Source organism: Dermochelys coriacea, chromosome 22, assembly GCF_009764565.3.
Source record: "Dermochelys coriacea isolate rDerCor1 chromosome 22, rDerCor1.pri.v4, whole genome shotgun sequence".
In the NCBI taxonomy this organism is placed as follows: Eukaryota; Metazoa; Chordata; order Testudines; family Dermochelyidae; genus Dermochelys; species Dermochelys coriacea.
In genome coordinates, this window is record NC_050089.1 from 12,663,760 (window position 1) to 12,689,986 (window position 26,227).

At 53.0% G+C, this 26,227-nt stretch overlaps 1 protein-coding gene across 6 annotated transcripts in view; it reads left to right on the top strand.

Annotated features, from left to right (window-relative positions):
- The window catches only part of USP2 (ubiquitin specific peptidase 2), a 61,480-nt gene that overhangs the window by 25,873 nt on the left and 9,380 nt on the right, over positions 1 to 26,227 (top strand). For 4 of the 6 annotated variants that reach the window (XM_038380865.2, XM_038380863.2, XM_038380864.2 and 1 more), the window contains 2 exons: positions 8,739 to 8,789; positions 15,612 to 15,735. In XM_038380865.2, the coding sequence (XP_038236793.1) occupies positions 8,739 to 8,789; positions 15,612 to 15,735 (175 nt within the window). Of the gene's footprint in view, positions 1 to 779; positions 1,110 to 8,738; positions 8,790 to 15,611; positions 15,736 to 26,227 lie in introns of those variants that run through there. The other 2 variants (XM_043501074.1, XM_038380867.2) reach the window with 2 other exon arrangements.

The following is a 26,227-nucleotide window of genomic DNA, read 5'->3' on the forward strand; positions in this document are numbered from 1 at the left end:
CTAGTGTGCTGTGACACTCTTGTATTTTTCGGTCTCATTTTGTAACAATTAGCTTTCAAGGTAGAAAGAACAGGAGTACGCGTGGCACCTTGGAGACTAACAAATTTATTTGAGCATTCCAGTTTTGAGAGCTCATTCTTAATCCTTCCCTGTTTGCTGTAGAGGATGCTGATCAGGTGGTTCCACGGTTTCTTTGAGCGTGTGTGGCACAAGCTGCCAGCACAGTCTGTGTGGTATGTAGATTGTAATGGATTTTTGACCTTCAGTCCTTTCGGTATGATGGCCATCTGTTTGCATTTGGAGAGGAAGATGACGTCTGTCTGTAGCTGTACGAGTTTTTTCACGAAGTTGCTAGCTACTAACGCGGCTGCTACTCTGAAACCTGGTTTTAAGGTAGGTGAGACTTGGGGCTACCCAGGACAACTCAGACTCCTGAAAGGGGTCCAGTAATCGGCAGAGGTTGGTCAGCCACCCGTTCATTGCGTCTTTCCCTGACGGCAGCTCCTAGGCGCTCCAGTGGCGCCCCAGCTTGTGCTAGGGGCTGTACAAACCCGGAACAACAAGCCAGTCACTGCCCCGGAGAGCTTCGGATCCGAGGCGCCGCAGGCAGCCAGGCAAGGGGCCCCCATTGCGCAGCGTGCGGGCCGGGGCCGGGGCCGGGGCCGGGCCGCCCCACGCGTGCCCCCCTCGGCGCGTTGGAGGCGCCTCCCCCGTCTTGAGGTCAGAGCCCGCCCGGGGCCGCCCGCAGCTCGGCTCGCACGGAGCGGCGGGGGCTGGGCGGGGCCGCCGGGCGCCGGGGAGGAGAGCGCCGAGCGGGGCTGGGGGGCTGGCAGGTTGCTGGCCCTGGCCCTGGCCCTGCTCCTCCGTGCTGGCTGCAGCAGGAACTTTCCACGCCCGGGGCCCCGGGGGCTCCCCGCGAAGCTGCCCCGCCGGCGGCCGGGCGCTGCCTGCGGGAGCCGGGCGGCATGCGGAATTCCTACACCGTCACCGTGCCCGAGGAGCCCCCCGCTTTCCCCGGCTTGCCCAAGGAGCTGCGCCCCAGCAGGACCTCCGTGCCGGGATCCCTGGTGGTCTCCACCTTCGTGGGGCTCCTTCTCAACAAGAGCAAGGTAGGGAGACCCCCGCCCTGTGTTGTCCTGTCTTCGGGGGTGGCCCTGCACCTTAGCTTTGGCAGGGGATGCGGGAGGCTCCCCGCAATGCCCCTGCTTGGCATGGCGTTAAATGCTGTCGGGGACAGGGCGCCCCCTCCTGCACCTGCCCCCACCCCCAGGTGGTGCGCTGGCCGTGCTGGGTCAACCACCCAGAGCCTAGGCTCTGTTGGCTGCCCGTGACCAGGTCTGTTGTGTGGGTGAGAGACAGGGTGGACTAGTAGTGAGATCCGGAGGCTCCTGCCAGGACGCCTGGGTTCTTTTCCCGGCTCTGCCCCAGACTCGCTGTGTTCTGTGTCCCAGCCTGCCCCTACCCCATAACGGGGTGGGGATACTCACTTGCCTAGCTCGGCAAGGAGCAGGGCTGCCCCTCTGGACCTTACCTGTGACAGCAACAGGTAGCCTGGGGGGAGAACCTCTGTGCACCTGCAGCTGATCCCAAAGGGCCCAGATCTTCCTCTAATGCTAATGCACCTGTAACTGCCCTTGCCCTCCCCAGACCTGCCCCTGCTCAAGACTGACCCGGACGGAGGTTGCTGTCAGCGGGGCGAGGGCCTATTGCATTGGGACATCAGCCCCGCTGTGGGTTTGTGATGGCTGCAGGCTAGTTTGTCAGAAAATAATTTGTCAGACAGTTTCCTCTGGCTTTTGTTGGGAGAGGAAGTATTGTCTAATGGCTAGTGTACAGAGGAACTGGGAGTCAGGACTCCTGGGTTCTGTCCTTGGCTCTGGGAAGGGAGCGGGGTCTAGTGGCCAGAGCAGGGAGGGCGGGAGTGGGAGTCCGGACTCCTGGACTCTTTTCCCAACTCTGACTCACTGTGTGACCTTGGCCAAGTCTCTTCCCCTTCCCTGTGCCTCAGTGTCCCCTTTCGAACAAGCAGAACCCTGGGCCATACATGTGAAGTGTAACCAGGGCTGACGTTGGCCCGTTGTGTGAGGAGTCCCTTTGGGCACCCCTGGGGGCCCCTCCAGCCAGGATTCGTAGCCCCCGAGGCTCCGGGCAGGTTCACTCCCTGGTTAGATGGGATGAATGGAGAGAGCAAAAGGGGTGTGAGGCTGCAGGAACTTATGTGAGAGTCGCCTGCCCTGGTGTGGCTCCATCTCTGTGGCTCCCTGTGTGCCGCTGGTGCCGCTGTGCCTTCTGTTCTGCTCCAGCAGGGAAACCCGAGGGGCTAACGAGACCGGGGTGGGGGCGGGGGGAGTGTCCTGCGGCCAAGAGACGGGAGCCAGTCCTGGCTGATCTCTCCAGTCCGGTGAACTCTGCTCGGGGACGTCTTGGATTCTGCCTGTACTGTCTATGCCCATCAGTTCAATTTCACCCATCTGGGCCATGCCCACGTCCTAAATAAAGGCCGGGGCCGGGGAGGGGGATTAGCCAGCATCAAATCATGGGGGAGGAGAACATGCTGTACAATAACGCCCCAGCAGTGTCAGGCCTCTGCCCAAGGGGGCCACAGGTCAGGACTCCAGGGGAACGGCTGATCTCCTGCAAGCTGTCCTCTCGCAGCACATGGACATTAGCTGCTCCAGCTCCACGCGTGGTCTGTCTCCCAGTAGAGAATGGGCAGGAGCGTGGGCTGTGGTGGGGAGCTCCCAGCTACTCTGGTCCTGGCCTTTTCCCAACAGGAAGCACTGTGGGGAGCGGGGCCAGAGCACTGGCTGGGGGAGAGGCTGCTGGCTACTCCCATCCCAGTGCGAGTGCCGCTCGCCTTGTGCGAGCTCCCTGCCCATGACCGGGGAGCAGCACTTGGCTCGGCTCGGCTCCCAGGGCGCTCTTGGTTCCTGAGTCTGCACTAGAGGAGCAAGCTTCAGCCCGTGCGGCTGGGGAAGCTGGGCATATGTCAGGGCCCCAAAGGAGAGCTCGGGAGCAGGAGAGAACCATCCCTATGCAACCCCAACCAGAGCCGCAGCCTCCTGCCCTTGCTCTGTCCTTCCAGCCCTCTCTGCTGGTCATTCCCTCCTTGTCCTCTGCACCCACGGCCCGCCTCACCAGCCCCTGTGCTGAGGGGCAGAGCCAGGGGAGAGAAAGCTAAAAGCCAGCCAAAGCCAGTCCATGCGATTTCAGGGAGACAAATTCCTGGGCAGCAACCGGGGATGGTCCGTAGTTGGAGCCAGGAGGGGCTTTATGGGGAATGTACCTTGATGGGGGGGAAAGTGGGGCCTCAGGGGACTGTGGGGAGAGACCCGGCTAGGCAGGGGGTTCCAGCAGCCTAGACCCTCTAGCTGATAAATCAGCTCCGTCTGTGCTCCCCCTGGGCTGTCACCCCCTGAGCTCCTCCCCAGAGCACACGTCCGGGACCCGCCGCTCCACCTAGGTGATTATATGGCCCTGGTGGCTGTAGGATGGGAGATCTCCCGTCCCTGCCACTTGCATCAGTCCCCTTTGGTAAGGGCACAGACCCAGCCAAATTCCTGCAGCGTTACAATGACCTGAGGCAGCCAGCGTGCATGCCTCGCTCCCTTCGCTCATTCCCCTCACCTCCTTGCTGCCCCTCCCACTCCTGTCTCCTGTATGATAATCCAGGAGGCCACTTGTCAGTTTTTCCATAACTATCTGCCAGATCAGTCACCGCTTTCTGGGCTCTGCACATGGTGCCCAGCTCCCACCGAGTCAGGGCACTGCTGAGGGGAAGCTCGCAGGGTGCGGAGGCTACCTGTGCAGAGCAGCCAGGAGGCTGCATACTGGCGTCAGGCAATGTTGTGGCCTGTCTCCCACAGTTGATTGAGGCGCGAGTTAGATTGGCTGCACCAATTTATCAGCGTTCAGTTCTGAAGTAGCAAGAAGCGGCTGTTGGTGCTTCCCTGCATGTTAGCCCCACACAGGCTTCTGGCAAGATCCCAGGATCCACCACTGGGGCTTGTCCCCCTTTATCATGCTACCCAGCGGGTGCTGACCCAACTTCAGCTCACTCACAGCAGTGGGAGAGAGGGGACAGCCAGCCAGTCCAATCCACTGGGGACAAAGGGAGGGGTGAGCCCGGACATGGGGATTCCTCGCTTCTCCAGCTGTAGCGGTGTCTTCACTAGACAGCCCATCACTGGGGCCTAATCGCGAGGGGTTTTGGCTTTGCTGGGTGCTTCAGGGCCAGAGCAGGAGTTGCCCTGAAAGAGAGAAGGTTGAAGTGTCCAAGGAGGATTGGAGCCAGGGTGAGGAGTGTCTGGGACCGGCAGGGCACTGCTGTGAGGAAGTTCACATCACTGGAGGCCCCTCAGCTGTCAGCAATGGCATTGCTGGAGCCCTGGCGAGGTGACTCTGTGCTGAGGAGGATCCTGCTGTTCTCAGATGAGCTTTGGGTCCACCATCACCTGCCCAGTCGCCCTGGTTGTGAGCAGGGCAGGGACTGCACATGGGCAGCCTGCAAGGGTGACCTGGCCCCGCTACCCATGGGGATTCAGCCTGTGACGCCCGCACTGTCACTAAGCAGCATGTGTAATTGAAGCTGGGTTATTTTGGGCTGTTGCTGGGGCCTCCCACACACACACCAGCCGCTGCTATTTTGGAGCTGCTGGCACAGCGCTCTCACTGCTTGGGGGGGTAACGTCACTGAGATTAAGCTTCACGTGGGGTGGGGGGCAAGAGTCTCTTTCTTAACCCCCTGGGCACTGCATGCTGCTGGTGTCTGGAGGGCTACAGAGTCACAGCCCAGCCTTCCAACACCTCACACCCCTGGGCTCCCAGCACTCCTCCTCCTGCCCACATGGGCAGGCTGGGCTAGCAGTGAGAGCACAGGGATGGGAGTCGGGCTCCTGATTTTAACCTGTGCCCCAGGAAAGAGTAGTATCTAGCACTTAGAGTGCAGTATGGGGAATCAGGACTCCTGGGTTCTAGCCCTAGTTCTGCCACTGATTCTGTTGCCTTAGCCAAGTCCTTTCCCTGCCATGTGTCTGTTTCATCTGTTCAATCCCATAGTTCTCTGCTCCCATGGGTTTGGCTCCTGGTCCCAGCACTGCCTGTTTCTCTGCCTGCCCCTGCTGTCTTGTTTTTTCTGGTAACGTGGCCAGGATGCAATGTCAGTTTGAACTTGCCCAGCTGCTGGAGTCTGTCACTTGTCTCTGCACTTTGCATGAGATGCCTTTCTGCTCCAGCTGTTCTAGCTGGGGGTGACAGGGTATTGTTGGAAGGGAGCTTATGCTACTGGAGACCTACCAGTTGGAGCACACTCACATTGCCCTTTCCTAGCTGATAGAGTCAGGGCATTGCTGTGAGGAAGCTCACAGCACTGTCACTCTGGGCAGCGGGGAGAGTGGCAGAGCTGGCTGCCATGCTGAATCAGGCTGGGTTGCAGTTCAACAAGTGTACTTTACCCTGATAATCCAAAGGTCTGGTTGCCTGACGCTCACCCAGCTGGAGTGTTTCATGCTGAGTAGGGCTCTTCCGGTTGCCTGAACTGGGCACTCAGTTCAGGCTGAGTGGGTGAAAGTAGTGACAGAAAGCTGGTTTCACATCCTAATTCAGTGTTACAGGCAATGGGCATCCTGCCCAGGGCTCTCTGGGCATGGCCGCCCTCTGTTAGTGCTGGCTGCACTGCTTCCTGGCCACACAAGGAGTTTGTCTCCTACGTGGTGTGTAGGGTTAGGGCTCAGCTCCAGTATGCAGGGTGCAGCAAGAGCTTCCCACAAGTCCTGGCTTCCCATCCCCTCATCTGGCTATACTGCAGGGGCAGAGCAGGCTGGGACCCCAACCCCCTTGCCAATACTTTCAGGGGCATGCTTCCCATTGGGTCTCATAGACTAACAGCAGTTAACCAATAAGAAAGGTGCTTATGGCACAGGCTGGTTGCTCTTTAAGTTCCTCCCCTTGGGCTTCTCTTTGTACCACTGTACTCACTGGTCCTTCAACAGCTGCCTCATCAGGCTCTAGGAATCCCACTTCAACTCTCACTCCCTGCTGCAATGTGGACCCACGGGGGGGCTTGCTCCCCATTGTAGGGTGGCCCCACCCCCAGGGACCTGCTCACAGTCACCCCAGGAGTTTGATGCAGAGGTGGGAATCTGTGTCTCTAACCACTGGGTCATCCTTCCTCCCTAGGAAGTGAATCTCTTTGGACGGCTGTATGTTCCAGCCACCCCCATCCTGGCCTCCAAGGATCCACGCGGTTGGAAATCCTGGGGCCAGAGATCAGCTGTGTGGGGATTGCCTTTGCCTCTGGCATACAGAACTCTGCTCCCAGGAGCTCTTAGTGCTAAGGAGGTGGGAGGAGACAGGTGAGAGATGGCAGAGGAAAGGCTGATTGGGACTTTGAGCCCAGGGCCCCTCCGCAGCTGGGCCAGGCTTTGTGCCTGGAGGAATCTCTGGCCTGTGCCCTTGCAGCAAGGCTCTGAGGAAACCTGAATTAATGAGCTCCAGGGAGAAAGCTTGACTTCTCCTGCCCCTCACCAAGGCAGCACTAAGCTGGAGGCAGGGCAAGATGGGCCCTGCAGGGCAGCACTGTTCTTCTCAGAGGCCCTGTCCCCTCCTGGATCCCAAGGGCTGGGGGAAAGGGGGAGGCTGAGCGCTCCAGAGAAGCTGCAGCTGAGCTCAGCTTGGCCATGCTCCTCCGAATAGAGGAGTCAGGTCCCCTTTAATCTGAGCCCCACCAAGCCCCTGCTTCCAGTTCTGGCCCATCTCCACTGGCTGTAGCTGTAGCAGTCTGCATGTGCATGGGGGTGAATTGTGGTACTGGGAGGGCTTTTAAGGGGAGGGTGGATGTTTACCTTTCATGGCTTACCCCTCTCATCCCACTGCAGGCTGGAGTGTTTCTCCTGGGGGTCTCTGCAGGACCCTTGGGGCAGTTAACATCCTCAGCATTTGTGTAACAACCACTCGCCCATACTGTTAGCTAGGAATGAATGTAGGTCCAAATGCACAGGCCTCTGAGTTGGAGTAACTCTACTAGGAGGTAGCAGTAGTAGGCTTTTATCCTGTATGTTCACCAGCCATAGCGGCAGGGAGGAAGAAGGGGAAGAGAAGGAGAGAGACACTGCTCACTCAGTCAGGCTCTTCTACTCACATGGTCCCCTGGGGAGTTCTGGCACTTCGATCCCTAATGACCACTGGGAGGAAGGGCCCAGGTCATTGTAACAATGCTGGTTCTGGTGGGACCCACTTGAGTGCCAATTCAGGACAAATAGCTTAAAGCAGGGCAGTTACAGCTTGAGGCTGGGGTTTTTCCACCTCTAAGCCAAACCATCTAGACAGTGAGATCTTGTGGTTAGCCAGTGGGGTAAAACCAGTCACAAGAAATTCTCTTAGACACTCCAGTTACCCAGTATTACTACTAGTGCCACTCATGGTGACAAATGAGTATGAAAACCAGTACCCCAGGAAAAGAAAAAAGGTTCTCCTGATCCCAAAGGACCAAGCCCCAGACTCAGGTCAATATACAAGGTAGATCTTACCCACAGATCATGCTGTTGCTAATCCTTTAGAAGCTAAAGGTTTATTCATAAAAAGGAATGAAAAAGATAGAGAGCTAGAATTGGTTAAATGAAATTACATACAGTAATGGCAAAGTTCTTGGTTCAGGCTTGTAGCAATGATGGAATAAGCTGCAGGTTCAAATCAAGTCTCTGGAGAGCATCCACAGCTGCTATGGGTCACCCAGTCCTTTGTTTAGAGGTTCTGTTTGTAGCCAAGTCCCTCCAGAGGTATGGAGCAGGATTGAAGACAAGATGGAGGAGCTGCAGCAGCTTTTTATATACTCTTGCCATGTGGTCTTTGTTCCAAAGACAAGCTGTCCATCACATGGCCTGGAAAAACCTCAGAGTTCTGTCCATAGGCATGTCCCTGCATATCTTGCAGAGGCACAAGGTGTGTGCCTTCTCTCAATGGGTCAGTTGTATAGCTGATGGTCCTTAGTGGGCCATCAAACAGGCTAGGCAGAGCTGACACCAACTTGTCTGGTGTGTCACCCAGAAACCTAGCACAAGTTTGAAATACAGACAGTATAGAGCCAATACTTGTATCTTTAAATACAAAAAGATACATGCATACATAGCATAATCATAACCAGCAAACCATAAGCTTGTCTTAGACACCTTGTTTGACCCCCTTTATACAAGATTTGGTGCCACTACAGGGCCTTGGTTGCAACAATGTTTTATATGGCCCCAGTTCAATTCAATAACTTCACAGTCATGCTGCCATGAGGGCTAAAGTCCCACCTCGAGGGTGGAAGTATGGGAGCCAAGGATGCTCCCAGACTCAGCAAAAGGTGCTCTTTGAAGTATTGTTTTAAATGGGAGGTGTACCCTGAGCAAAGAACAAGAAGTCAGGATTCCTGGTTTCCTTACCAGTTCTACCTGGCCATGTGTCTACCCTGCCTGGTGCCTCAGTTTCCTCATCTGTAACATGGGGATACTGACACTGGCCTGTGCCTGGGAGGCTGTGCAGATGCAGGAGTCTATGAGCATCTGTAGAAGGCTCTGTTGGTTTACTCCTAGCCTAGATCTTCACATGGATGCTCAGATGGGCAGAAGGGGTTACAGAAGACATGGCCCCCCCAGCTCTCTGGTCACTGCTCCCCACTGCATCTGCCAGGGGTTTTAGACTGACTGCCTGAGAGCTGTCCAAGCCCTGTCATTGATCTGCCCCTGGTGCTCTCTTTACAGAACTCCAAGACAGTGCAGGGTCTGACTGGCCTCCGTAACCTTGGAAACACGGTGAGTCCCTTCCCCACATCTCTGCTGGGCTCCCTCCCAGGGTAGTGGTCCCCTCACACCATGCCCCATCCCTGCATGCTCACAGGGGTCACCCTGGAGACATGGTCCCTGATGTGACTGCTGCACCATTAGGGAGCCCTGAACGCTGGACTGGTTTGTCAGGCTCCTGCACCCAGTCACCATCACCCACACCAAGCTGCTGCTGTCCTTCCCTGACCTGTATTACCCAAGGGGCTGGCACCCAGCCCCACCCCACCGCCCTGACTCATGCACCCGATCCACAGAGGGCCTTCTCAGTTTCTGCTCAGGAAAGACTGTGCTAATGCTAGGAACTCCCTTCCTGGCTCTGCCAGCGGTCCCCCAGCCTGCTCCACCCACCGCACAGCTCTTCTGTAACCACTTCCGGCAGCAGCCTTGCTGAGCAGATCCCCCAGCGCTGAGCCTGCCCCTCACTTCCACATCACACACCCACAGAAAGAGGAACCCAAAGTGACAGCAGGCAGTCCCCCACCCACGAGCTGAGAGCCTGGGGATCCCAACAGCCCACCCCAGGGGTAGAGAGTCTGGGAATACCCAGTACCTACCCACAGGGGCAGAGATCCCAGGGATCCCTAGCACCCACCCCAATGGACTGAGCCCCAGGATGCTCTGCACCCATCCCAAGGGGCTGAGCACCCTGGTGCCTGCTTTCAGTGCTTTGTCTTCTTGCTATTGGGGAGGCATTAACCCTAGGGGTAAGGGCCTGTTTGGAAGCTTCCTTCCCCTGTGGCTCATCAGCAGGTGCTAGGTGCTGCATCATTAATTTGGGCTGGGGCCCGAAGTAAAGCCACCCCATGCTGATTGCCCAGCTGTGGTGCTGGGTGTGCCTGGCTCTCAGCCCTGTTTAATTGGCTTTAGGTGGTGACAGGGCCACACCTGGGTGAAAGGACCCTGCCCCATCCCCAGCATTCGGTCATTTTTCTCAGAGAGAGCTTGCTGTAAGTTCTCCAGGTGTACAAGCAGCACTCACCATGTGCAGATGGGTACCCTCACTTCCCACATCCCGCTCCTGAGTTGGGCCAGGCATCTGTCACTTGCCCATCTGATGCTCTGCAGTACCAGGGCCCTCTTCTGAGGCTGCCAACAGGTGCAGGAAGGTGTTGGCATGCAGACATCCATTCATGTGGTTTCAGAGTAGCAGCCGTGTTAGTCTGTATTCTCAAAAAGAAAAGGAGTACTTGTGGCACTGAGCTGTAGCTCACGAAAGCTTATGCTCTAATAAATTTGTTAGTCTAAGGTGCCACAAGTACTCCTATCCATTCATGTGGAACTCAGACCACCCAGCCGCTATCAGATGGGAGCAGCTTTCTGTCCCTGCTGCCTCAGGGTGGCTTGGAGCCGGCTGCTGTGTGGTGCCGAGATGCCACGAGAATAGAAATCTTAGACATGTTGAACTGGAAGGGACCTTAATAGGTATCTAGTCCATTCCCCTGTGCTGAGCAGGACTAAGTATTATCATCCCTCACAGGTGTATGTCTAACCTGCTCTTCAAAGCCTCCAATGATGGAGATTCCACAACCTCCCTAGGTAATTTGTTCCAGTCTTAACTACCATGTCAGAATGCTTTTCCTAATGTCTAACCTAAATCTCCCTTGCTACAATTTGAGCCCATCGCTTCTTCTCGGTACCCATTAAAGACAGGACAACAAGTCATCACCCTCCTCTTTATAAGTCTTATGTACTTCTCTCACCTCAGTCTTCTCTTTGAGACTAAACAAACTCAATTTTTTTTTGTTTTTCAATCTTTCTTGTTAGGTCAACTTTTCTAGATGTTTAAGCATTTTTGTTGCTCTCCTCTGGACTTCCTCCATTTTGTCTGCATCTTTCCAGAAGTGTGTTACCTAGACCTGGACATAATACTCCAGTTGAGGCCTTAACAGTGCTGAGTAGGAGTGGAAGATTGCCCATGTCTTGCTTATAACTCTCCTACCAATACATCCCAGAATGATGTTTGCTTGTTTTTGCAACAGTGTTACACTGTTTGCTCATATTTAGTTTGTGATCCACAATAATCCCTAGATCCTTTTCTGCAATACTCCTGCCTAGGTAGTCATTTGTATTTGTGCAATTGAGTATTCCTTCCTAAATGGAGTATTTTGCATTTGTCCTTATTGATTTTCATCCTATTTCAGACCATTTCTCTAGTTTGTCCAGATCATTTTGAATTTGAATCCTGTCCTCCAAAGGGCTTGCAGCTGCTCCCAACTTGGGATCAACTAGTAACTTAAGCGTACTCTATGCCATTTTCCAAATCATTATGAAGATATTAGAACTGCACCCTGCACTGATGCCTGTGGGACCCTGCTCAGTATACCCTTCTAGCTTGACTGTGAAGCATTGCTAACTTGTCTCCTCATGTGTTGTGCACCAACCTTATAGCAGGTTCATCTGAGCTACGTTTCCCTAGTTTGTTCATGAAAAGCTCATGCGAGACAGTATCAAAAGCCTTACTGAAGTCAAGATTCATCACACCTCCCGTTTCCCTGCATCCACAAGGCTTGTTACCCTGTCAAAGGATAGTAGTTCGTTTGACATGATTTGTTCTTGACAAATCTATGTATACATTGATTGTTTGATTTGCTCCATTATCTGTACAACTACTAAATTTAAGATGAGTGGTCTATAATTCCCTGAGTTGTTGTCTCCTTCCCCCCCCCCCCCCCCCCCCCAATTTTTTAGATAGGTACTACATTTGCTTTTCCAGTCTTCTGGGATATCTCCTGTCCTCCATGAGATCTCAAAGATAATTGCTAATGGCTCAGAGTTCCCTTCAGCCAGTTCTTTAAGTATTCTAGAATGTATTTTATTAGGACTGCCTACCTGCAAAAAACCCAATCTTGTTTAAGTAATTCTTAACTAGTTCTTACCCTATTTTAGCTTCAGAGCCTACTCCATGTATACTGATGTTCACTAAGTTAGTCAGCCAATCTCTGCTCATTATTTTGATGAAAACTGAAACAAAAAAGGGCATTTAACACTTCAGCCACTGCTGCGTTCACTGTTATTGCCTTTCCCACCTCACCGAGTAATGGGCCTACTCTTTCCTTGGTCTTCCCACTGCTTTACAATCAAGAGATTTCAACTTTTTCAACTTCAGACCCCTCAAATTTTTGAATTGAGGTGCAGACCCCTTTGGAATTCTTAGTCTAAAACCACTGTTGTAATCAATTTGTAAAATGTTTTGTTACCTTTTCTGTCCCTTGCTAGTTTAATCTCATTTTGTGCCTTGGCTTTCCAATTTTGTCCCTACATGCTTGTGTTTATATTCATCCTTCATAATTTGACCTAGTTTGCACTTTTTGTATGGTGCTTTTTTGAATTTTCTGGTCATAGAAGATCTTCTGGTTAAGCCAGGGTGGTCTCTTGCCATACTTCCCATCTTTCCTACGCATGGGGTTAGTTTGCATTTGTGCCCTTAATAGATCTTTAAAAACTGCCAACTCTGCTAAACTCTCTCCCCTTAGACTTGCTTCCCATGGGAACTTACCTACCAATCCTCCAAGTTTGCTAAAGTCTGCCTTCTTGAAGTCAATTGTCTTTATTCTGCTGTTTTCCCTCCTACCATTCCATAGAACAGGGATGGGCCGTAGCTTGCCCACGGGTCAGATCCGGCCCCTCAGGGCTTTGGATCCAGCTCATGGGATGGCCACCCCTATGGTGCTGAGGATCTTGCACTTCTCCCAGAAGCAGTTGGCACCATATCCCCGGTGGGGGGGGGGGGGGGGGGAAGAGAGAAGAAAGCTCTGCACTGCCCTTGCCTGTGGGTACCTCCCTGGAAGCTCCCATTGGCCAGGAACAGGAAACTGCAGCAAATGGGAGCTTCGGGGGAGGTACCCACAGGCAAGGGCAGTGGGCTCAGCCCTCTGTCCTGCCCCCCCTCCCTCAGGGGGCACAAGGATGTGGTGCCAGCCGCTTCCCAGAGCGGCGTGGTGTCAGGGCCAGGGCAGGCAGGCAGCCTGCCTTAGCCTTGCTGCGTTCCACTGCCACCCCAGAGCTGCTCCATGTAAGTGATGCTGAGCCAGAACCCAAAGCCCTCCTGCACCCCACCCCCCTGCCCTGAGCCCTGTCCCACACCCCTCCCTGCACCACTGCCCTGAGCCCCCTCCTGCACTGTACACCCCTCCTCTGTCCCAATCGCTTGCTCTAAGCCACTTCCTGCACACCCTCCCATACCCCAACCCCTGCCCCAGCCTGCACACCCTCCCACACCCCAACCCCAGCCCTACATTCATGGCCCTGCAAGCAATTTCCCCACCCAGATGTGGCCCTTGGGCCAAAAAGTTTGCCCACCCCTGCCTTAGAATCATGAACTCATCATTTCATGATCACTTTCACCCAAGCTGCCTTCTACTTTCAATTTTGAATAATAGGGAGGAGCCAGCTTTCTGCAATAAAACATTATCTCCAATGCATTCCAAGAACTTGTTGCATAATCTGTGCCCTGCTGTTTCATTTTCCCCAGCAGGTATCTGGGAAGTTGAAGTCCCCCATCACCGCCAACTTCTGTGCTTTGGATGATAGTTTCTTTTAACAAGGCCTCATGCACCTATTCTTCCTGGTTAGGTGGTCTAGAATAGACCCCTACCATGACATCACCCTTGGTTTTTACCCCTTTTATCCTTACCCAGAGACAGGTCTGCCTCCCACTTCTATCTCAACCTCAGGCAAATCTAGATATCTTTGATCTACAAGGCAACACCACCTCCCTTTTTTCCCCTGTCTGTCCTTCCTTAACAAGCTGTACCCTTCTCTACTAATATTCCACTCATGAATTTTCCATCCTAGTTCATGATGCCTATTCGGTCATAATTGTGATATTTCATTAGTATTTCTAGTTCTTCCTGTTTAATCGCCATAAATCTTTCTTTATCATACAGACCGCTAAGAGGTTCATTCAATTTTCCCTCTTATTCTTTGTCCCTGCTGTGATTGCCCACATTCTGCCCCAATTCTGACCCTTCACCCTGGTCTCTAGGTTTTGGACTTGCCTGTGGACTTTTGTCTCCTGCTCCCCCCCCCCCAGTTTAAAGCCCACCTCACTAGGTTAGCTAGTCTGTATTCAAAGATAGTGGGCCCCATCTACTCAGCAGTCTCTCAGAACAGCATTGTAACAGGTTGAGCACTCTCCAGCACAGTGCCTGCTGCTAGTTACCTTGGGAATTAGCTCTTTCAACCCTGGAGCACCTCCTGCCGGCCAGTGTCCCTCCTGCCTTAGAGTGCTGCCCACAGCAGCAACCCCACTCTCTGGGTCTCCCTTCCCAGGGGAACTCCAATCCTCTATACCCACCTTGTCTCAGTATCCACTGCCAGTCCTCATCTAGCCCCCTCTCACCAGGGGCAAATTGCAGTCTGTGATGGCCACTCATCATTGGCAAGGGGGTTGGATCTGCTGCCTTTCCCTGCAGCCCCAGTACCTTCCGGTCAGGCCTTAGCCTGGGAGGGCACCAGGCCTGAGCTCCCCAGCACTGCTCTGTCCAAGGTACTCTTTCAGCTAGTTAAGTCTATCTCTCTCTAAAGCTAGAGAGAGACTGACTGACTGCCCACTTCCCCTGCAGCTCTTTTTATAGGGCCCAGCCTGGCCCTGATTGGCTGCCTCCCAGCCTTTTCTGATTGATTGTCAGCCCTCCCTAAGGGCTGGCTTTTAACCCCTTCTAAACCGGAGCCGGGTGACTGCCCGGCTGCAAGCATCCCACCGTTGAGGAAGCTGAAGCCTTCCTGGCAACACGATGACTGTGCAGCTGTGCGTTCACCTCCAGCACATGCCTTTCTCTGCCCGGGCCCCTACCCTTGACTGGAAGGATTGACGAGAACACTGCCTGCACCCCCAACTCCTTCACCCTCACTGCCAGAGCCCTGTAGGCACTGTTGATCTGCTCAGAGTCATGGCTTCTCCTCCTCCACCTTTGGGGGAGATTCCTCAACCCTCATTACCAGGGCAGCATTCTGGTTTTTGATCTCTATGGACAGTGGGATGGGAGCAGGGGTGGAGCACTGCCAGAACTAGCCAGCAGCCAGCCTCCCCTCTGTTCAAGAGCCGTTTCCTCTTCCCCCAGTGGCGCTATTGCGGTCCTCTGCAGCTGGATTGCTTCCTCCACCTTGGGGGTCTCCCTGTGCATGTTCTCAATTAATTCTTCCTGTTTCACGGATGCGCCTCAGCCTAGCCACCTCCTCCAGTAGCTCTCCCACCTGCTTCCTGAGAGATTTTACCAAGGGACACCTCTCATGCAGGATGATCCCCCCTGGCTTTCTATGACTGGGAAATGCAGGCCACAGTCTCTGCAAATCCACACCAGGACCTAAGTAGAAGCATCCTTGGTCGTGTTCTTTGTCTGGACGCAGGTGAGCGGGAGGAGCCAGAAGTAGTGTCAGTATTAGCCACGTGGCCTTTCCAGACCATGCTGATTTTATTCTTTCTCCCTCCAACAAACTCTCTCACAAACTCCCTGGTTTGCATGGCACAGACTGCCAGGGTTCTCAGCCTGGGGGCTGCAGACAGGTCCAGCGAAGTTACAACCCCCCTCTTTGAGGGGGGATCCCCAGACATTTCTGTTCTAATGAGCAGTCTCGCCCATCTGAAGAAGGCTAAGAGCCCCTGCTCTAGAGACATAGATCAGATGAGATGATTCATCTCTTCAGTGCCCTCCAGTGATGTGGCCTGAAACACCAGGTTGAGGTGGGATTTCCCAGCCCCTTGGTACTGGTGCCCCTTTTCCAGGGATCTCCCCCACAGCTGGGATTGTCCTGTCTCCTGTTGCCATAGTTTCTCTTCTGCCTCCCCTGCAGTGTTTCATGAACTCGATCCTGCAGTGTCTGAGCAACACGAGGGAGCTCCGGGACTACTGCTCGCAGAACCAGTACGTGCGGGACCTCAACAGCAACAGCCGCATGCACACCGCGCTGATGGCAGGTAAGGGGAGCCAGCTGCCCACAGCCAGGGCTGGGAGATAACAGTGCTCCACCTGGCCCGTCCCTTTGGCAGATTGGGGGCTGAGCCAGTGCCTACAGCTTGGCCTTTTAGTGCAGCTCCCCTCTGGCGAGTGACCCTGTCTGAACAGGGCTCCCGGCCTCTTGGTCCTCTGGCTCTGTGTCACATGGGCACAAGAAGATTTTCCTGCAAAACTCTCCCTGGGATGCGAGAGTCATGCTGGCTTTTTCCTTCTCACATCCCCTGCCAGCCCTTGCCCTCAGTGACTCCTTTGCCACACCATCACTAGTCTACCTGCCCAGACCCATTTCACGCACTAAGGGGTAAACCCATCAACTAGAAAAAAATTGTTGCTATCACATGTTAGTCACATATCTGGTGGTCATCAGCAGGATGCTTGCAGATGCTGGAAGTGGTGTCATTTTTCTGTATCACGTGATGTTTAAAGGTTCCTAGGCATCCAATATGGAAAAATCACCAAAATGGCCATAACGCGAAGAAACAGTCTAATTTTGCCCAAAATTGTCAGAAAACTTCTATGTGCTCAAAATAGTACTGTTTTGGAAAGTCTGGGACATATTTAGCCCCAGGTGACATATTGTATGCATTTCCCTGTACTTGTTTGCCTGCAGTTAAATCAAAAGTCTGTAGTCACATGACAGCATGAGTTTGTTTGTACCATGTAATAGATCAAAATATTTGTCATTATTTATAGAATGGATTGACTGGGGAAATGTTTTTCTGTCTGCTATTTTTTTAAGTTATACAGATAACAACACCTCGACCCCCTAAATATAAAACATATATTTTGATGTTGTCTGCTCAACCGGAGACATATGTCTAAAGCACACAGATGCAACTATAGTTACCTTCTTACTATCACTGAATACAATGACAATCCATGTGAACGCCTTATATAACAGTAGGGACACTTTGCAGAAGGGCTGTGGAATGTCTTGTGTGAATAACAAAGTATAGCCATGTGCTCTCAATGTAACCCCTACATCTAACGATGGGCTATTGAAGGTCTAATGCAGCACCCCTTCGAGCTATATTTACTCACAAACAGTCTCAGTAACATGCAGACAGCAGGAACATTTCTGCTCCCCCCCCCCCAGGGCCTCTGCTGAGTTCGATAATCTGCTGTTGCACTCGTCCCTGTCACAGCTGCATGCATGGGAGCACAGCAAATCTTCCCTGTGGCAGTCGCATCTCCTCGTTGCACGGGCACTCTCACAGCTATGCTGCACAAGGGGGAGAGTGGCTTCTGGAGCAGGCAGCACCACCACCATGGTAGGGACGAGACGACCCGTGCTGTCTGTCACCCATCCGAGGGTAAGAGGGGCCACTTGAAGATACTGAACTTGTTGCTTGATTCCATGTGAGCTGATAATTTGCATGTTTCGGGTGCGGCCTGAAGGAGGCCACTGTTGGTAGCAGTTTCTCACTTGTTTTTTTCTTCTTAGTGAACAACCCATAGCCCATAGCTGCTTCAGAGCTCCAGAGCTGCTTCTTTGTACCACATTACAGTGAAGATACCAATGAGACACAGGCTGCTGCCTCTGAAAAAGCTTACATGACATAAATCTCAACTGAAAGGCCGAAGTCTCTGGCTAGGAGGTAGTGGGATGTGGGCTCTCCCTCAGGCTTTTCTGTTGCAGGTGGACCACTTCCAGTACATATTGCATGAGAATTGGGAAAGCAGTTTCCTATGACTCCCTGGGTAGTCCTGTGGTTGGGCTCTGCGCCCCAGAAGCAGCGAGCCCCTGGTTCAAATCCCCTTTCTGTTTGTTGAGATCAAGGCTTGGGACCTTAATCTCTTGCCCCACCAGGGTTCCACTTTAACTATATATTAACCGGGGCAAAGGACACTCTCCAAGCCCTCTATGGTACGGGGGTTAAGATGCTCACCTTCCGTGTGCGTGCTCCCGGTTCAACTCCCCTGGGTGCCGATTGACCCAGGAGGGGTGCCTCAATCTCTTACTGCTCAAGCCTTCCATTTTAACTATATATTAACCGGGGCGAGGTAAGCTCTCAACTCCCTCTATGGTACAGGGGTTAAGGGGCTCACCTGCCATGTGTGTGCTCCCGGTTCAACTCCCCTGGGTGCCGAATCAGATGGCAGGGGTGCTTCAATCTCTTATTGCTCAAGCCTTCCAGTTTAACTCTATATTAACCGGGGCCACCGAAGTTCTCAAGTCCCTCTATGGTATGGGGGTTAAGGTGCTCACCTGCTGCGTGGGTGCTCCCGGTTCAACTCCCCTGGGTGCCGAGTCAGATGCCAGGGGGTGCCTCAATCTCTTATTGCTCAAGCCTTCCAGTTTAACTCTATATTAACCGGGGCCACCGAAGTTCTCAAGTCCCTCTATGGTATGGGGGTTAAGGTGCTCACCTGCTGCGTGGGTGCTCCCGGTTCAACTCCCCTGGGTGCCGAGTCAGATGCCAGGGGGTGCCTCAATCTCTTATTGCTCAAGCCTTCCAGTTTAACTCTATATTAACCGGGGCAAGGTAAGCTCTCAACTCCCTCTATGGTACGGGGGGTAAGGTGCTCACCTGCCGTGTGTGTGCTCCTGGTTCAACTCCCCTGGGTGCCGAATGAGATAGCAGGGGGTACTTCAATCTCTTATTGCTCAAGCCTTCCATTTTAACTCTATATTAACCGGGGCGACCAAAGCTTTCAAGTCCCTCTATGGTACAGGGGTTAGGGTGCTCGCTTGGATTGCGGGAGACCCTGGTTCGCATCCCCGCCCTGTGGGACAGGAGGGCCGCTGCTGGTTGAGAGCAGCCCCTTCCTAGCTGAGCAAGAGGTCTGCCACAGGGCCTCTTGCTTTTTTAATTCAAGAGGACATGCCCCAAAACGGTAAAACCCCCCTCTCACTCTTGTCCACCGTGATCAGGATACACGCCCAGGTTGTGGCAGACCCCAGGGCACTCCCCTGCTCTTTTGAGGGGTGTGAACTGGGGGCCGCCACCTCCTGGGGAGAGTCACTGGCGAGCGATCCCTGTCCGAATCCCCTCTCCGTCCCAAGAAGACAACGGCCTCTTAAGAAAGAGAGGGGCTTCGGACAAGGATGGCCCACCCTAAAGGACGGTCGCCTAGGAGGCAGGAAATCCCTGTGCAAATCCCTGCTGAACAGACAGCTGGGGGATTTGAACCAGGATCTCCTACAACCCAGGCGAGTATCCTAACCACTGGACTAGAGAGTGAGGGTAGGTGGGAGGCCGGCCCAGAGCCCAGTTAACTAAAGTGGAACAGCTTCAAGAGGCAAGAAGAAGGCAGGCAACCTCCTCGCTAATACAGAAAAGTCCAGAGACAGACCCACACCAGGGGAGATTCGAACCTGGATCTCACGCACCCCAGGCACACAGTGTGACCATCAACCTACAGAGGCTGTTGGAGTCAGGAAAGTCCCAAATACCATTGAATTCAAGTGGAACAGTTTTGAAAGGCAAGAAAAGAGGCACCCACAACGCTACTCGGAGAGGTTTGAACTCACGTCTCCCTTACCCAAGGCCCACAGTCTAACCATCAACCTACAGTGGGAACTGGGTCAGCTTAAGGCCCAAATACCATTTAATTAAAGTGCAACAGCTTCTACAGGCAAAAGAGAAGCAGCTCCCCAAGACCTACCAGGCCTGTGTTAAATGCTCACCTCAAGCCCTTTTTAGGGTTAGCAGACTTGGGGAATTGAACCCACAACACCCACATGCCACACATGGGGCCCAGCCACTGGACCACAGAAGGAGCGGTGCCTGCTGCTTTTCCTGAACAATAGTTAATTAATGTGGAACACCTTCTATGGGCAAAAAAAGGCAAGGGACACCAGAGATTCAATCCAGGACCACCGGCTATCTTCTCTCAAAGGTTTTCGGAACAGACCAAGGGAGGAGTAGAACCCATGGCGGCCACAAGCCAGACCAGTAGCGTAAGCACTGGACTGCACAGGAAGCTGCTGAAAGGGCTGGCCCAAATCATATTTCATTAAAATTGAACAGCTTCACGGGCAAGAGGAAGGGAATCACGAGACTCCTATCACTGGAGCTACGGAACCACCGAACACAGACAGCCTGTAGGGCAGCGCTCGTCAAACCCCCCCACAACCTTCCCAGCAGGGAGAAGGGGGATTTGAACGAGCCAGCCTCCTAGCCCCTCTCTGAAGCCTAACCACGGAATCGGAGAGGGAGCCACAGTCTTTAACTGGGCTCAGGGCCCTTCAATTAAAGTGAAACAGCTTCAACTGAGGGTGCCCCCGTCGCTGTAGCCCAGGACCCAATGATTAGGGCACTCACCCGGGCCGTAGGTGAGCCCTTGGCAAATCCCTTGGGCTCATCAGGCAGCGGGGAGAGTTAAGAACGTGAATGGCCATAATGCATCAAACCGACGGCCCAGCTAGCCCACTCTCCTGCCTTCCCACAGCGGCCAACGCCGGCTGCTTCAAAGGCAATGAACAGAGGGGGGCAACTCTCAAGCAATCCGTCCCGTTGCCCCCCCCCACCCCCAGCAGCTGGCAGTCAGCGGGTGAAGGACGCCCGGACCCCAGGGCTGCGTCCAAGACCGTCTTGGCTAATAGCCACCGATGGACCCATTTGCCACAAACTTTCTCAGTCTTTTTTTTGAACCCACTTACAGTTTTGGCTCACCCCCACATCCACTGGCAATGAGTTCCACAGGCTGACTGTGCGTTGCGGGGGAAGTCCTGACTTTGGTTTGGGTTTGGGTTAAACCTGCTGCCTACTCATTTCAGCGGGTGACCCCTGGTTCTTGCGTTGCGTGAAGGGGTAAATAACACGTCCCGATTCATGTTCTCCACCCCAGTCATGACTGTCTCGCCCTCTATCAGATCCAACCTTAACTGTCTCTTTTCCCAGCTGAACCTGAAGCAGCCCCCAACCCCCACACCCCAACCCCCATCACGGGCGAGGCCCCTAACCACGAGGTTAAAAGTTACACGAGAGGGCCTCTGCCTCCTTCCCCCTGGGCTGTTTTGTGGGGCGTTCGGCCGGTCCCTGACCAGCTCACACGAAATGGGTTAGGTGCCTAAGTCACCTGAGGGGTTCCTGGCCGTGGCTGGCAAGCGGAGGGCGGTACCTGGGAGGGGAAGACGCTGGGTCGATTTCCTTCTCCCCGCCTGGTGAGTGCCGGGGAGGTGAAGAGGGCTCTGCATTCTCTCCAGCGTGAGCCCCACTACTGAAGGAAAGGACCGCCTGAGGAGGCTTGCTCGTTGTAGCTTGTCGGGGCTGGGCCACTTCCATTAAGTGGCAACTGGCCAGCCTTGCCCCATAAATCCCTCTGTAGTCCAGTGGTTTGGGCACTTACCCAGCGTGTGGGTGATGCCGGTTCAACTCCTCCCCCAGCATGCTGAGGAAGGACTTAACCAGCCATCTTCCTGCTCGCAAGTGAAGATCCAGTTTCTGGATTAAGAGGGATTCTCCTGGGGCGCTTGGGCCCCTGTGCCTTTTTTTTTCTGCTGAAGCTGGTCCACTGACATGAAATATTCATGGGGCCAGCAGCCTGCTGTAGTCTGGTGGGTGTGGTATGTGCCCAGCATGTAGGAGGCTGGGGTTCAAGGTCCCTTTCTTCTTGCTGAAAAGGGATTTGAACTCCTCCTTGATCTCCTGCTTCTCAGGCAAATGGTCTAAGTGCTGGGCTTGGAGGTTTTCCCATGTGGAGGCTCTCTCGGTCTTTTCTGTTGCAGGAGGGCCACGTTCGGTTACCTATTCATTGGGGCAAACGCAGAGCCAGCAGAATTGGGTGGTCCAGTGGTCGGACTCTGTGACTAGCATGTGGGAGGTTGATGGTTCCCATCCCCTCTCTTCTTATTGAAGAGAAGGGACTTGAGCATTTGCCTCTCAACCAAATGGCCTAAGTGCCTGGCTAGGAGGTAGTGGGATGTGGGCTCTCCCTCAGGCTTTTCTGTTGCAGGTGGACCACTTCCAGTACATATTGCATGAGAATTGGGAAAGCAGTTTCCTATGACTCCCTGGGTAGTCCTGTGGTTGGGCTCTGCGCCCCAGAAGCAGCGAGCCCCTGGTTCAAATCCCCTTTCTGTTTGTTGAGATCAAGGCTTGGGACCTTAATCTCTTGCCCCACCAGGGTTCCACTTTAACTATATATTAACCGGGGCAAAGGACATGGGGGTTAAGGGGCTCACCTGCCATGTGTGTGCTCCCGGTTCAACTCCCCTGGGTGCTGAGTCAGATGCCAGGGGGTGCTTCAATCTCTTACTGCTCAAGCCTTCCATTTTAACTCTATATTAACCGGGGCAAGCTAAGTTCTCAAGTCCCTCTATGGTATGGGGGTTAAGGTGCTCACCTGCTGCGTGGGTGCTCCCGGTTCAACTCCCCTGGGTGCCGAATCAGATGGCAGGGGTGCTTCAATCTCTTATTGCTCAAGCCTTCCAGTTTAACTCTATATTAACCAGGGCCACCAAAGTTCTCAAGTCCCTCTATGGTATGGGGGTTAAGGTGCTCACCTGCTGCATGGGTGCTCCCGGTTCAACTCCCCTGGGTGCTGAGTCAGATGCCAGGGGGTGCCTCAATCTCTTATTGCTCAAGCCTTCCATTTTAACTCTATATTAACCGGGGCCACCAAAGTTCTCAAGTCCCTCTATGGTATGGGGGTTAAGGTACTCACCTGCCGTGTGCGTGCTCCCGGTTCAACTCCCCTGGGTGCCGAGCCAGATGGCAGGGGGTGCCTCAATCTCTTATTGCTCAAGCCTTCCATTTTAACTCTATATTAACCGGGGCGACTGAAGCTCTTAAGTCCCTCTATGGTACGGGGGTTAGGGTGCTCGCTTGGATTGCGGGAGACCCTGGTTCGCATCCCCGCTCTGCGGGACAGGAGGGCCGCTGCTAGCTGAGAGCCACCCCCTCCTACCTGAGCAAGAGGCCTCCCACAGGGCTCTTGCTTTTTTAATTCAAGAGGACATGCCCCAAAACGGTAAAACCCCCCTCTCACTCTTGTCCACCGTGATCAGGATACACGCCCAGGTTGTGGCAGACCCCAGGGCACTCCCCTGCTCTTTTGAGGGGTGTGAACTGGGGGCCGCCACCTCCTGGGGAGAGTCACTGGCGAGCGATCCCTGTCCGAATCCCCTCTCCGTCCCAAGAAGACAACGGCCTCTTAAGAAAGAGAGGGGCTTCGGACAAGGATGGCCCACCCTAAAGGACGGTCGCCTAGGAGGCAGGAAATCCCTGTGCAAATCCCTGCTGAACAGACAGCTGGGGGATTTGAACCAGGATCTCCTACAACCCAGGCGAGTATCCTAACCACTGGACTAGAGAGTGAGGGTAGGTGGGAGGCCGGCCCAGAGCCCAGTTAACTAAAGTGAAACAGCTTCAAGAGGCAAGAAGAAGGCAGGCAACCCCCTCACTAATACAGAAAAGTGCAGAGACAGACACACACCAGGGGAGATTTGAACCGGAATCTCACGCACCCCAGGCACACAGTGTGACCATCAACCTACAGAGGCTGTTGGAGTCAGGAGAGTCCCAAATACCATTGAATTCAAGTGGAACAGTTTTGAAAGGCAAGAAAGGAGGCACCCCCACCGCTATCCAGGGAGGTTTGAACTCACATCTCCCCCACCAAGGCACACAGTCTAGCCATCAGCCTACAGAGGGAACTGGGTCAGCCTGAAGCCCTAATACCATTTAATTAAAGTGCAACAGCTTCCACAGGCAAAAGAGAGGCATCCCTACCCCACCCCACCCCACCCCCAATCGCAGTACTCCAAAGATCTGGGTACACCCACCAGGGCTGCAGTTGCCACCTGTCCAAATCTCTTCTTAGCACAGGCACAAGGGGGATTTGCAGCAGGGTCCCCCACAGCCCTTGTGAGGACCCTAACCATTGCACTAAAAGCTACACAGAAGGCCTGTTCCTCCTTCCCCCTCTGCTCACATCTCTTTTGTGGGGTCTTCGGCAGGTACATATCAATCTGACACAAAATGGTTCATGCACTTAAGTCACTTTACTCCAGGAGGGGTTCCTGGCTGCAGATCGCAAATAGATCTCGGTCCCGAGCTGTCTAAAAGGGTCAGCGCTTAGCACCGCCCCTCTTCTCGGCATCTCCCAGTGCCTAGCTTCGGCAGTGCTGTGCCTATCATTCTTGTTTTTATAAAAAGAAAAGGAGTACTTGTGGCACCTTAGAGACTAACAAATTTATTTGAGCATAAGCTTTCGTGAGCTACAGCTCACTTTATCCCATTCTTCGGTACCTGTCTCTGCTCCTTCCTCCAAGAGCCAGAGCCCGAGCCCCTAACTCAGGCATTGGGAATCCCATTGTTGTTCCAATGATTTTCTAGCCATCTTGAAACCAGGGCAATGGTGAGATTGCCACATCTATACCCCTTTGTGGGTCTGGTCCACAGTACTGAGACAGAGAGGAACAGAGACAGGGTATACTTGGTCCATATTACAAGCAAAGAGCACTGTGAGGTAAGAGAGCTGAGAACAGGCATGCCAGGGGCATGTAGTCCTGAGACCAGTGGAGAAGAGGGATTGCTGACAGTGGGGATGCTCTGGCATTCATACAACAGACATCACTAAGTCCAACAGAGGTGAGAATGGGGATGCTTTGTGAATGCCGCAAGCCCTGAGATCTGGGTGGGCAATGCAGAATAAACACTCTGAGACCAGGTGCCAGCTTATGCCAAGGCCCCTAGGTCTCACCTGAACACTGACAAATACCTGGCTGAAACCCATCTGACTCACCTGTTTGTTAATATTGTTAAAACAGACATTAGGAGTATAAGAATGTGTTTAGATTTTATAAAATGTTTGTAAATTGCTGCATGCATTAATCTCACTTATAATGTCTGTACCTGATGGTATAAGGTTATATTTAAGTGTTTGCATTGTAATCCTTGTTAACTGTAGGTTTCAGAGTAGCAGCCGTGTTAGTCTGTATTCGCAAAACGAAAAGGAGTACTTGTGGCACCTTAGAGACTAACAAATTTATTAGAGCATAAGCTTTCGTGAGCTACAGCTCACTTCATCGGATGCTGTAGCTCACGAAAGCTTATGCTCTAATAAATTTGTTAGTCTCTAAGGTGCCACAAGTACTCCTTTTCGTCTTGGTAACTGTAAATCACCAATGAGGAGAAAGACATCAGGTAGTGTGAAATGCTGGTGTGCAGAAGGTGTGATGTCCTGCCCAACAGAGAAGGCCCATCCACGGCAGATGAACTAAGGTGGAACCTTAAAGGGGAGAAAAAACCTCTTTGATTTCTCTTCTCTCTCCAGCTCAGCAGCTGTCATCAGCCAGCTCTTTTTCCCGTGCCACCGAAAGCTGAAGTAGAGTCACATCTACTGACAGCATGAATGTTTGACAACATACAACACATGTCCGTTCCCAGCTCTGCTTCTTCTTTTTATCAGTTGTTTTGCTGAGATTATCAAATGATTTGAGATTGTGCCTTTTTATGGGATCAAAGACGTCTCCCTCTCCCCTTTGCACCCTCCTGGTTACAAACTGTTTCATTTCTTGTGTGCTGTTCTCTGTGATCAAGTAAACTGTCTTCAGTTTCAGGTGGGGTCACAGTAGACGTTGCAATGTTCACAAGTGGCTGCCTGTGGTCTGGGCTTATTCCAGGTTCAGTGCATAAAGGTTTTGTCATACTTTCAGTCACAAGTTTTATAATATCTTGGACAGCAGTTTCATCTGTAGCCATGCCCTTTGTGGTCACTTCTTTGTGGAGATCTGCTGCTGAAGGCTGAATTCCACACATCTGCCTTGTATAGATGTTACAGCTGCCTTAAAATGTGCAGAGATAAGGTGGGTGAAGTAATATCTTTGATTGGACCGAGTTTTCTTGGTGTTTGAAAGTTTGTCTCTTTCACCATAGTCCAATAAAAGATATTACCTCACCTGCCTTGTCTCTCAGATATCTTGGGGAAAACACACCACTGCAAATAACTTAAAATGTGCAGTCAGGTAATACTTGGTCAGCGCCTTATCTTTTGTGCAAAGATGCTGATGCTTCCCACAGTCCTCGTTGAGTGATTGCTCCATGGCCATGTCATGCCATATACCACGGAAGCATGTGGCAGTCTGGTATTCTGTAACCTGACTGTCAGCTGGCATGGGACATATATCTGGCTTCTGCTACATTTACATAACCCCATCTAGCATAGTTCATATGACCACACTAGAAATCAAATGGAATCATCTCTGCCAAAATCTCAAGCGACAAGGACTTGTTATCATCTCTGTTTGCTGCAGTTTGCTTAGGAGTTGGGCAACATCCATTACATAGTTTTCCCAGAGCAGAAATGTATCTCAACAGTTTTTCCACTTGGGTAACGTAAGTGTCCATGAGCTGGTGGAGTGATTGGGTTCTATTCATGATGTCTGCCAGAACATTCTTTGCTTCCATGCTCTTTTCCCTGTGTGCCTTGTCCACATCTTCAAATGCTTCCATGCAAGGTCAAGCTTTCTCCAAGATGCATCTCTTCTCATCTCCTGGGAGA